Below are 13,182 nucleotides of genomic sequence, written 5' to 3'. Positions count from 1 at the left end.
GGACATGTGTGTGAAAGGCAAGGAATAGGATGAAAAGCTCTGCTGGCTTGAGAGCAGAGGAGGCTCATCTATATCACATTTGACAAGAGATCAATACAGACTGTTAGTATGAAATCAGACAAGTTTCACTACATCTGCCCCCATGGACTTCTCCATACTGCAGTGTCTTATTCCAGAGATGAAAATCCACCACTACCAAGTGACAAGATCCTCAAGTCTCATGAGAAGATGCCTAAACAGAAAACTTCCAAAACAGACCATTCCTCAGCAATGTCAGTGCCATCTGCAGTAGAAATAAATCTCCTGAGTCCCCTGACCACCTCCTACTGCCCATTCAGTGTTTCAGAGAAATCCTCAGAGCCTTTCCAAGAAGCACCATATGCTCCCATCACACACTGTGCCAAGCAAACAGGAAGGAGTAATGGAGAAACAAGTAATTAAGGGAGACTTGACGTCCTAAACTGCTAAGAGCATTGGAAATACCCAAAGACAATGCCAACACTTTCTCTGAAAATGCCAAGGCCTGTTATTTCATTCAACTGATTGTTTCCTCTGTGTGTTTTTAAAGGTTAGACTTCTCTGCACAAAGCCCCAGGAAAACTGCTTGCCAACATCTTATAGCAGTGGGAAGCACTCACTGCCTGCCAGAGCAGGACAAGGTCCCTGGATGCAGGACCCTGCAGAGGGTGGGCAGCAGGTCTGGGCTGGGCACTGGGGCACCAGTCCAGAGCAGTCACTTGGAATCATTATAGATTCACCTCCTCCTTCCAGAGAGAAGGGTGGGATCCCTGGGATTCAGAGCCACCTGGTGGCATGTTCCCACCAGGCCCAGCACAGCTTCCCTGCCAAAATTCTTCCCTGAGAAATCTCCTACTGCTGTGGATGAACCTAAAAGCCTACAAGGCTGCAGAGCCTGATCTGTAGTTCTCCATTTGGGGTGTAACCCCCAATCTCCAGGCTCTTTGATTCCCAGGTTTCCCTGCACCCTGCCTTCTGTGCCATCCCATGGGCAACCATCCATGCCCTTCTCCCTACCTTCCAGCACCCCCTTCCCAACCAGCACCACTGCACCACCAGGCAGCCAAATGCAATTAGCAGGGAAGACAAGAGAGCCCCTGAAGCAAAGTTGCAGTGTGTGGATCTTGGGCAGCTTGGCACCAGCCCGGCTCCCTGGGGTGCTGTGCTCAATTACTTGTTCTCAATTTACCGGCAAAGCAATCACTTCCCAGTGTCCAACTTGTGTTAACATTCAATTAGATGGAGAAGGATTGCAGCATTATGAAGGCCAGGGGATTCCTCCTTAATGAAGCCTCCAGTCCCAACTGGGCTCCCTAATTAAGACTTCAGATGAAGAGAGGTTGAAGGAAGACACAGGGATGGGGAAAGAGACACCTGGGCAGTGCTGTCCTTTGAACTTGGCCAGAGTGCAGTGAGCCCAGCACACTCACACTTTGCAGCAGCACCCTGCAGCATCCCTCCCTGGTTTACATTCTGCTCTGGTCAGGAGCCTTTCCACCAGTTTCCTGTTGTGCGTTGATTCAGGATTTTGGTTTGTTTCAACACAGGCCAATGCTAGCTTACATCACTAAATCTGAACTGGTATAACTATTTTCCAGGGCTTTTCTCCAAGTAAAAATATATTCCCATAGAGTATCCTCTTCTCCAGTTTCACATCTGCTAGAAGCTACAGCTGAATAAACCTGACCTTGAAGACATGTGTTCACTCACTAGAGAGAGATAGTTTCTTGTAGTATTACCTTAATTATTTTGTTAAGCAAGTGCTTCTAGTCACAAGACATCCTAGTGGATTTTAAAACATCCTGAAGAGGATTATTATGTCCTACAAGGCCTCTCTGGAGAAATAAAAGTAAGCTATGGACCAAATACTCTGTAAAACATATGGCCAGTGAATACTGTCTCTGATTATGCAAGTTATAAAGTGCTGTAATGGTTTTGAAAATGATGAGAACAGTATGATGCCATATAAGCCAGAACAAATGTGCCAATAAAAGCCTAAACAGATACACCAACTCAAAGCACCACTTGAGTGCATTCTAAAATGTATTTTGTTCCTTTCTGGAAGCAATAGGCTGTATAAATGTGGTCAGGCCACAGGCTTTGGCTCCTGTTCAGAGACAAGACCCAGACAGAGCAGAGACCCCTAAGAAAACAAAACCCTGGCTTACCTTGGCTTCCATACCCAGCATCAATGGCAGAGCCATCCCAGGACTCCACAGTATTGTCCACACTTGGAATTGTGGTGGAGTATATCTCAGACAGCTTGCTAGTTTTCTGGGAGTCTGTCAGCTCATCTTCTGGGTCACTCACTTCACTTATGCTCCCCGACTTCTTGGGGTAGGATTCTGCAACCAGAACATCCTGCTTTAGCAGGCACGAAGAGCAAGCCCCAGGGAAAAGCAGATGCTGACATGGGAGCAAGCCCAGGTGCTGTAAGTCTTTAAAGTACCTCTTTAGCTCTTCAAAAGTAGCTGAGAAAGGCATGTGCAATGAAGCTGAAAGGATTTAATGCATTACTCTTATCTCAAGCTAAATCAAGAAAAAAAAATGCCTTTCTGAGTTTTTAGCACATGGAATACAAGGAGCAGCCACGGGGATTTGAGGATTACCACATATGAGAGAGTTGGGACCTAATCTCAATTCATAAGCACATCTTCCTGTACATTTGGAAGCTTCCTCCAAAGAGCCTTGCCCAGAGAAGTGTTGGCTCCTGCAAGCAATACCCTGTAGCCTCTCTGGACTCAGAGGGCCTCCTTTATACTCAGAGCAGCACCAGGGCAGGTGCTGGCTGCAAACTTGGCTGCAAACAGATGTTTTAATTAGACTCCAATGACAACCACCACTGCTGAAGCTACAGCCCTCTTCCATGACTGTACAACCTCAGAACTCAAAGCTGATCACCACCTTTCCAGAGTCTCCCACACATGTGACAACAGTGGAATTCCTGGGTGTGGTGTTTTGAGGCAGAATTTCCCCTGATCAGTGATTGGAAAATGGGAGCTGAATGTGAATGATGAAGCTCAGACCTTCCCTTTCATTATTTTAGTACTAACAGGCTGTTATTATCATTATATCAAATTTCCTTCCAGGCAAAAGCTATGCAAAGAATGGTTTCTCAGCACAAGCACTTCTTTGTACTGAATATTTTAAAGTCCTTGTTGATTAGCAATCTTGTTAGCCACCCACACCCTGGATCTCTGACCTGAGGGATAAAATGCCCTCTGAAAGTCTGCATTTGTCAATGAGGACAGATTATTTTACCAAACAAAGCCTGGTGTCCTGAAAGTCCCTATTTTCCAAGCCTTCAGAAGATTGCTCACCATGATTAACTCAAGATTACCTTGAAATTTCAATTACACCTGCTTCATTCTCAGAATGATTAACGAGTTTCCAACAGGCACTTGCATGTCAATTATTTCACCAAGTGTCTGTGACAATGCTAAGTGTTAGCAGGGGGAGAAAAGAGCATTTCAGACCAAAGCCCAAGATATCTGGCTACAGGGGAAGAGACTGGGGCTTCTTGAAGAGGAATCAATTCCCCAGTTCTATCTCTATTTGCTGCATCCCTACTCCCTGCCCAGTCTTCATCCATTTGTAAAACAGGTGCATTGCCACATATCTGCAAACTGCTTTGAGGTCTATAGAGGTTCTATATTTAAGAGTGATGCCACTTTTTCAGATGCAGGACAGGCTGTGCTTGCTTAGAAAGGTTTATCTCTTGATTTCTTCTAATTCCCACAGCACTGTGGGCCATTGGCTGGGTAAGTCCAGCCAAACCAACAGACTGCAGAAGCATGGCACCAAAAAAAAGGGAAAATACTGGGGGTGGGAGAAACTGGAATGAAAAAAAGCAGTGACTCGCCAGTACTAAGTATGCTTCTGATTTTTTTATACTATGTCAACAACACCTTTGAAGTCACAGGGAACTTGGCAGGGAAACAGAAGGGGATCCCTAGAATGAAGTTAGATGCTTTGAAAGATGATCTTAGAACCCCAAGCCAAGAAAAGAAGTGTAACAGATTTATTGTCAATTGTTTTCAAAAAGTTAAATTAAAGATCGGGGGCATGTGGGAAATTCATGGATTCTACCAACTCAGAGTCTCCTTGCTCATTTAGCAGGGTTATATTTTTTAAAAAAATCCCATATTCTTATACTTCTAAAAGTAACTTCTGCTTCACTTCTGTAGGAAATACCAACACAGTCAGGGAAGCAACAACAGTACAAGGTGTCAATCTGAACTAAAAAATTACTATTGCCAATAAACCTGCTGTTTCATCTCTTCCCATCACCACAGAGAGGCTTTGGGTTGCCTTTTTTTCATCTGTGAGTCTGAATTTCAAGAAACACTGTGTGTTTTCCCACAGTGCCCAGCCATGCCCATGCCCACACTGCCCCATCTCACCTTCCACAACAGGACAGAAATCCCCCAGAAGTGCCTGCTCCATGGCCCAGGGTCCCTGCTGGGGTGAGCCTTCCCCCTCCCCAGCCCAGCTGCTGAACTCACTCTCTGTCTGCTTCTTGATCTTGAGGGTGACGGTCTCTCCTGCCATCTGCAGCAGGTGAATGGCCTCGCTCAGCGGTTTGCCCTTCAGGCTCACGTTGTTGATCGCCAAGATCCGGTCCCCGACATGGATGGCTCCAGTTCTGGAAGGAAAAGGCACTGTCAGGAACTCCAGAGAAGCAATTCCTCTGGAGGACAGGACATTCAGCTCTTGCTGGAAGAAATTAACGCTTTAAAATATGTCTTTGTTCCCTCTTGGTACACTCTATAGCTGTGACTTCCTCTTCACCACATACCAGGAATCCGGATCCTCCCCAGCTTCCATGTGCACAGACATACAAATGCACATGGGACACATGTAGACACATTGCTGTGAAACTCAAATCCCAGGCCCCTTGGGAACTGGGAACACAGAGCAGCTTAGAGACAAAACACTCTTCAATGCAACGGGGCTAAAACCACAAACATTTTCAGTATGTGGAGTCCAACACAGTCATCAAACATGGAACTGAAGGACATGATCACCCTGATGGAAAGAAATTATGAGACAAACCTAGAAACCTATTGGAAAAAACCCAAACCAAAATAGCTCAACAAAATTGCTCATGTGTGTGCAAGCATGAGCTGAACCAGCTGCAGTTAATGATGTGCTTAAAGCTCAACCTACTCAGCTACACCCCTGTGACTTTCTCCACCAGCTCAGGAAGAGGTTGTGTTTTATTGCTCAGCCACATTCCAGCTCTGGCTATTGCTCTCACCTAGACAAATCCTCAGGCTTCAGCAACAGGCATGAGCAAACTAACAAGTCATGGCAATTCTCCCCCTTCTCCATCCTTCCCTTCTGTTTGCTCACAAACACAGGCTCACTTTACCTCTTCCCAGTGAAGCTCAGGGAGGAGCAGGCAGGGCAGGAGGTGTCCACTGCCACAGCCACTGCCAAGGCTGGAGCTGGACTGAGCTTCCCAAACTCACACTCCAGCTCCCAAATGCCATCACACAAGAGCACCAACCTCCTCCTCAAGTACTGTGGGAGTTCTGCTATCAGGAACCTCTGTGATGGAGGCAGGAGGAAAAATCTGGACTGCAGTATCTTTTTGTCCTTTTTGGATTTTTGGAAACTTGTCTCCCTCAGGCTGCATCTCCAAACTGGACTGCAGACAGCTCCTGCAGAACTGGAATTTGACATATCAAGGCAGGCAAAACAGCTGCTTAGCTTTCTCCAAAACACCAAAGTTCTGTAGACACATTGCTGTGAAACATCTAGTATAAGTACATCAAAGCAGGAAATGCAGCCAAGCAGCAGGCAGGACTGCTCAGGCTTCTGCTGCTGCTGAGGTACTCAGCAGTGCCATGATGGTCCCACCAGCCACTAGATGTCCGTCTTGTCCCACCCAAATCAGCCTGGAAAAGCTGTCAGGGAAGCAAACATTTCTGTGTTCAAACAAATTACAGATGAAACTGGGACTGAAGGATTTGTCCTAAAAGTTTCATCTATTGTAGTTTAAAAAATCAAGCTAAACTGCTTGCAGTTTACAGAAGATCCTTTTCTCACTGCAGTGCTTCAGCATTCAAGAGTTTCCTGTTGTATCCCTGAACCCAGCATGGGAACACATCCATCCAAGACACCAGCCCAACCCAGTCCTGACAACATGACATCTCTGCAGTAACTGTGAAAGTCTCTCAGCAGGGAAAAATACAGAAACAATTAAAGAGAAAGGTCATGTTCAGCCAGGTATTTTTCTTCAAAGGGGAGAAAGCAAACCAAAGTCCAGTCCTCTCAGGGCCCCCCTGTGAGGCCAGGCAGACAGAAGCTGAGCAGGACTGACAGAGAAAGCAGTTTCCAGCTCATGATCTGGTGCCTCTCCATTACTACCAACAGTTCTTAACTCACCTCGAACACAAAACAGCCCAAGGAGCCATGGGCTGCATGTCCCTTCTTGCTCAGAGGGGACATTCAGGAACAGAATTGAGTAACAGGTAAGCAGAGAGGTGCAAAAGGGGCTGCTAGAACTTCTCAGCAAGTACGGGGGAAGAGGTGACTGCATGCATGTTGTAGGGATTAACATGCACATGGGTAGGGTCACCATCCCTTTTCCTCCCTGCCAACATGGCTTGGTGCTGGATACTCCTAGACCAAAACCTCCTACAGCCACCCCCATCTACTTGAGTAGGTGGCACTAAAGGAGGCTGGTCTGGCACTTTAAAATGTCAGCAATAGCCAAACATTGCTCTTGGAGAACCATTACACCTCAACCAGAATTCAGTGTTCAGCACACTCCCTTGGTCAAGAAGAAGGAAAGTACAAGTCTTGTGGCACAGGCTTAAGCTATATGCAGGCACTCAAGGAGGGGACACAGACATGGAGAGAGATCCAAAGATCCACACCACTCTAACAGCCTGAGCTGCTTTTGTAGGTTTCTGTAAGATCCAACACGAGGAAAAAAAAAGGTCAAGGTCAAGATAAAACCTAAATCATCTGACTCTGAAGCCTTTTTGACTTAGGCAGCCAGTCACCCACAGACAGATATGTGACAGATTCTAGAGGACACCCTGCCTCCCCCACTGCCAGCAGCCCAAAATGCAGTGCAGACTTTCACTTGTGCCTCTACAAGAATGGCCTGTGGATTCCTGTTATCAGACACTGGGATCAGGTCCCAGTGTCAGTGCTGCTGAACCATGTCCTGTGCTCCAACACGAGCATGGATTCGGATTCAAGACCCCATCCTTCAATCAGAGCCTGGCTAAGGGCATCTGTGGCACAGATAAAGGTAGAGACATCAGGAAAGGGACAATTTAGGATAGCACTAGGAGCACCCCTCTTCCCTTGACAATGTCAATTCATCCCCTTCTCTCACAGGAGAAAAAAAATGCACCTTTCCTGCAAGCAGCCTTCATCCCAGTCCTCCTCAGCCTCCTCACAGGGAGCCAAGGTTACCCAGAGACATCCCTGTGCTGCTCTGTCCCCATGCTGTTATCTGCTACTCAGCCACAGTGAGCATGCTGAACAGCTCCATCACTCTTCTTACAAGGCTTTTCATTCCTCACTGGCTGCTCTCTCCTGATCAAAATTCAGTGGTACTGCAGCACTCGCCCGCGCTGCATTCCTGGGCACAGTCACCGATGTGCGTCCGAGTTCAAAGGAGGAACAGCCGTGGAATTGCAAAGGGAACTGAGATCAACAAAGGTACAATTCTGTCTTCTGACACCTGACAGCATTTGAGCTGGCTGTTCTTAACCTCTCTCATGCTGGGTTGCAGGTACAGTACAGAAGTGCTACAAAGAAAAGCCTTGGATACTCTGTGGCTACTATTTTATAGAGGAGAAGAAGATCAAACCCTATGGTGGCAGGCAGTGATATAAAATCCCCAGCAAGAAGAATCACTAATGACTAAGTCCATCCCCTTCCTCCCCAGGCGACACAGACCTTCTGCATTCTGCACCAAAGGGGAGCAATGGAAATACCCAGCAGTGTGCTGAGAGCTCTGGGGACCCAATGCAGTAAAGGACAGGGAGCTGTTTCACAGTCCAGCTAAGAGGGAACGTGGTCTTGAAACAGAAAAAACCAAAAGGCCAGATCTGCTGTCAAACATCCCCAAGGTCTTGCACTTTACATCAGTTTGTTCAGGGTTTTTTTTTTGTTGCTGTTCTGCCTGTCAGCAGCACAAAGTAAGAGACCCTCAGAGAAGCATGAGTCAGGGCTGCTGAAATGATCTATTTACAAGTCACAGCTCCCGTATAGAAAGATTAATTAAGATAGATTGTATGACTCAGCTCCACTTATACTCTCAGGAATGTCCTGATCTTTTAAATCCCACACATCCACATATATTCAGACCCAGGTACACACTAAGTTCCCCGGTGACTGAAGGTAAATCTGTTCCTACATTTATTCAGTATAAATGCCTGATGCTTGGGCACACCAACCTGCACTGAGATACCTCATATGTAACACAGTGAGCAACAAGCCAGGACAGGTCAGAATACACCTGAGATCCCTGGTTTCAGCAGGACACACCACTGCAATGGCCATAAGCCAGTTTAGCAACAGGGGAGTCCTGGACAGAGTCTATGGTGGTTTCGTAGGCAGGCTGGGCACTCTCCTAACAAAAGGTGTGCGTGGCAAATCCCAGACCAGGAAGCACCCCTGTGGAAGAGGGGCAAATAAATATGTATTCCTGGCTGCAGAATTCACCTGACTCACTGGGTCTGACTTTTCCTCAAGTGTCTCTCTCATTGCGCCAGCAGCACAGCTCCCACCACTGCTTCATGTCACTTGGTACCTTCAGAGCACCTTTCCTCCTTAGCAGACTAAGACACCAAAGAAGAGTTCATGACAGCAGAGGAAACTTGGCATGGTTCAAGACCCCTTCTCAAATCAATTCAACTGCTCTGTCCCCAAAACTCACCTCTCTGCCAGCCCTCGTTTAGTCAAGCCTGAAATGACAATAGGATCAAAAGGTTCCTCTGTCCCAGAGATGGTTATTCCCAAAGGGCCTCCATATCGCTTCAGTTCCACCGTGTAGATAATAGCACCAGTTGTCTCCTGCTCATCTGAAAGAGAAAACAGGAATGCTGAATTCTTGTTATTTCCCAAATAAAAATAGTCATAGGAAAGACTTGGAACCTCTAGAAGCAAAAGCAAGAAGTCTTCAGTGACACTCATACCAAATAAGATTTTAACCTTCCAGACATAACTTAAGGGCAGAATAACAAAAATAGACTATAATCAATTGGAAAGTGGTGACTGGATAGCAGCAGCCCTTATCTTTGTTAGTTTGCACTACCTATTGGGAAATGTCATTACAGTGGACAGGCACCAGTTTGCATGAGGATTTCTGTACCAGAGTTATCTTCATCCTTCCTAATCTTCAATTTGACCAGGTCTTCACACTGCCTTAAAATCTGCACAGCATCCTCCATTGAGCAATTGTCGAGTCGGATGTTATCAATGGCTAGCAGCTTGTCTCCCGGCTCCAAGGTGCCAGTTCTACATGGAGAGGAAAAGAAAACTAAGAGTACATTTGCATTTGCCTTTCAGATCCCACAACACATTCAGTTCTGCAGTGGAAATGACAATATTAACTTTTTACTGTCGTTGGTCTTTTCTGGAAAACACCCATGAGCTGAGTCTGGGACACCTGTAATTTTAAAGAGAGGAAATTTGTGTAGAGCATGTATCCAGACAGAACCAGCCAGGAAGGTTAAATATCCTGGGTAACCTATAACACTGAAAATGCCTGGTGTTTAACTGACAGATTTTCTACCCCTTATGGAAAATCCTGTGTGAGCACTCTTAGAAATAAGCAATACAGACACACTAAATTCCTCTGAATGCCTTGCTATGAGGTCTTGGGAACAGAGGGGAAGTCAATAAATCCTGAGTTATTTGCACAGTTCTCCACCAGTGCCCACAATTCACTCACTCTCTTCACCAAAGCAGGAGCTGAGACATGGCAAACTACCTGATGAGCCATAGCACCTCCTGGGATATATGAACCCTTTACCACATGTTCTTAAATGCTAAACATCCATCTCCGAGAGACTCAGCTCACATCTAAACCAGTGCCCTGGTCATCTTCTCCATTAGCTCAACTCTATTCACTTCAATACACATAAGATTTATTGCAAACCCTACTGTGGTCTAAGAAAAACCTCTAGTGCTGAGATCTCCTTGGATTCTGGAAATATCCAGACCCAACTGCTACATTCAACTTCTCTGCCAGACACTCATGGACGACCATTTTGCAGTGGGTTTGACAGATGGAAAATCCTTCACTCACCTGTGTGCTACACTCCCCTTCTTGATGTCAGAGATGATCAAAGGATCCCCCAGCTTTCTACTTGCAGCTGCAAAAGAGACACATGGTACAAAGCCTGATGGTGAGTTTGCTGTCTGGGATGGGGATGGTGGATGGTTAATGGGGAGAAGCAGCCATAAGGAAAGGAGATTTATATTCCCATCACAAAATGATGCTTCACAGTTGATTTCTGAAAGCCTCTTAAGAAAGAAAGGGAAAAAACCCAACATAAGTCCCTGCAGTTTGTTGGTTGCCTTTTGCCCAGGTTAATTTCCTTTGGACTCCTGAAGGAGAGGACGTGTGGTGTCCAGCAGCAAGAGGTGTCCAACAGGAAGAGGTGGCACTGCCAACCCCAGCACTGCTGAGCACCCCTCACCACCCTTCACACACAAGAGAAAGGAGTCAAAGGCCATGGCTGTAGTCAGAATTAACACTGCTACCTGGAGAACACCCAGCTCTGCCCCGCACTCCATACAAGTATTTCTGTGTTCTTCAAGTAAAGTGGGCTGTGAAATTTTCCAGGTGGAAGATAACCCAGGGAAAAAGCTCAGTTTTTCAGCTGGTTCAGCTCTCTAGGGCACTTAATCATACAACCATATGAATCAGGGGTGGTTTGTGCTGGAGCTGGAAGGGGTGGGTGGTTTCCAGCTCCTATCTTCTGGCTGACCTTGATAACTTTTTCAGCCCACGAAATGTGAATACGCATCTCTGGGAGCATTTACATTTTCAGACTTGCCTGCAAGACCTGCTGCTCTCCTGAGATACCCAAGAGAGATTTATGACTCAAACTCCTCCTGACCTCCTTGTCATGCACACGCCAAACATACACCAAGAAAGAGCATCCATTCCACCCTGCATCCTTCCCTCCTGCCTTGTTATGGGAATTGCATTGCCTCATTTAAAGTTGACAGAGCTTCTCAGCTTCTCACAAAAACTGTGTGGGAAGAAAGAAACTCACAGCCTTTGAACATATCAGGTGCAGGGCAGAGATTAAAATATCTGTGAGGCACGTGGCACCAAACACACAGAGATCCACCTGCCTGAACAGCAGTTCAAGAGCACCCAGAAAGTCAGACATAGTAAGTGTTTACCAACCTCTCTGCTCTAGATTTTTCTGTTGTTTATATTCATTTATGAGATTTGAAAACATATGTCTAACCCAACACCTTTAAGGATATCCTCTCCCAGAAATAGCCAAACCTTCTGTACTAAAGAGAGACTAAAGACAGCCAATATCAGTCGTGGCAGGGCTGAGAACCACAGTGAGGTCAGACAGCAAAAAGCAGACTGTGACTGATTTTGTAATAGTCACAGCAATGTGACTGCTGAATGGTTCAGAGCCTGGAGGAATTCTTTTCCCCATGTTTTACTGGAGCCTGGTAGCAGACAATTTTGGACTGGACACTCATGTTGTGCTCTGTCTGCAGATCTAAGGGAGGTAGATATGTTGTGGAGATTCCCAGAGGTCTTATGCCTATATTCAGCCTGTCCACAGCATGGACCAGACAGCAGTCAGGACAAGAGACACTGAGCAAAGCTGAGTAGTGGGAATAAGGGTGAGGTTCAGGTAAAAACAATGCAAAAATCCCCATGCTGACTGAGAAGGCCACACACCATGGACTAACAGCACAAGGATTGAGATGTATCACTCTGATAATTATTACTGTTGTTCTCCTTTTCAGTATAGGACATGTATTTGCTGCTAACAGAAGTGTACAGAGGGGTGTCTGAGCAGCAGTGGGGGCAGACCCTGTGAGCACACCCAAAGCCCTGGGTCAGGTGGCATTGCTGCATGTTTAATCACTCCCTAGCCTGGTTCTGTCAAAACAATCCAGGTTAGCAAAAATACTTTTCACTGCAAGGTTTGTTTACTAGTTTCAAAGCAGAGGCAGTGTGACAGAAAGGGGTTAGGGTGGATCCTAACCTGTCCTGGTGGTGGGCTGGGATGGCCATCCCTAACCTGACCAAGCCACAGCTCAACATGTCCAGAGACCATGAACACCAAGAGAGCAAAGAGGGAGGGGAGAAAAAAAACAGCAAGAAGACAAGCACAGACAACAACATGCCTCAAGCTCTGCAGAATTTATGTTTATCTCAGCATCTGCCCTGCAAGTCCTGTGACACATGGGGGGACCTGCACACACTCAGCCTCTGAGCAGAGAACAAGACCTTGTCCTTCTGAAGCTCCACAGTTGGTGTCAGCACTGAACACAGCACAAGCTTCCCATGACAACAGCAAGGATAACAAACCAAGTGCTTTATCCATCAGAGAACAAAGCAAGTTTTAAGGAAAAATCATTCTAGGTTTTGTTTGCAGGCTTTTTTTAGAAGTTTTGCTCTCAGAACAGATTCTCTTGAGACCTGAGTTAAATGGAAGAGCCATATACAACTGCATACAACTATCCCTATCAACAGAGAACTCAAACTTCAATTAATGGCAGCCCTTTTAAATGTAAAACATTCTAAATATTAATCACAGAGTCATTATAGAAACACTTGGATTGGAAGGGACCTTAAAGGTCATGTAGCTCTGCTCATGGATCAGGGACACCTTCTACCAGACCAGGTTGCTTAAAGCCCCACCCAGCCTGTCCTTGAACACTTCCAAGGATGGGGGATCACCACATTACATAATTTCTTAATGTAAAATGCAAAGGCTTTATACAAACCATCAGATCTGAAGGGTAAGTGAGAGAGACTTAATGAATAACCATGTTCTCTCAAGAGGCGTAAGATACAAGGAAGGTTAAGGTAATGAAATCTCAAAGCACAGAACAGAGGCTTGTTGTTCATTCTAAAAACCTGTCATTACTGACTCCATAAATTAACCTTTGGCACCCCAAAGCCCTTCCTGGCACCCCAGC

At 46.0% G+C, this 13,182-nt stretch overlaps 1 protein-coding gene across 6 annotated transcripts in view; it reads right to left on the bottom strand.

Moving 5' to 3' along the window:
- GRIP2 (glutamate receptor interacting protein 2) overlaps positions 1-13,182 on the bottom strand; it is a 248,392-nt gene that overhangs the window by 13,845 nt on the left and 221,365 nt on the right. For all 6 annotated transcript variants that reach the window (XR_011681143.1, XM_071439565.1, XM_071439563.1 and 3 more), the window contains exons 15-19: positions 10,301-10,367; positions 9,362-9,507; positions 8,927-9,071; positions 4,524-4,663; positions 2,187-2,363 (exon numbers count right to left, since the gene is read on the bottom strand). Coding sequence is in view for 5 of the 6 variants with exons in the window: in XM_071439565.1 (XP_071295666.1) it covers positions 2,187-2,363; positions 4,524-4,663; positions 8,927-9,071; positions 9,362-9,507; positions 10,301-10,367 (675 nt within the window). In the remaining variant the exon portion in view is untranslated. The remainder of the gene's footprint in view (positions 1-2,186; positions 2,364-4,523; positions 4,664-8,926; positions 9,072-9,361; positions 9,508-10,300; positions 10,368-13,182) is intronic.

Source organism: Agelaius tricolor, unplaced genomic scaffold (genome assembly GCF_023055355.1).
Source record: "Agelaius tricolor isolate 1412-34295 unplaced genomic scaffold, bAgeTri1.0.p SCAF_14, whole genome shotgun sequence".
Classification (NCBI taxonomy): Eukaryota; Metazoa; Chordata; class Aves; order Passeriformes; family Icteridae; genus Agelaius; species Agelaius tricolor.
Note: the sequence above shows the minus strand (reverse complement) of the source record. Positions and strands in the feature narration are given on the sequence as shown.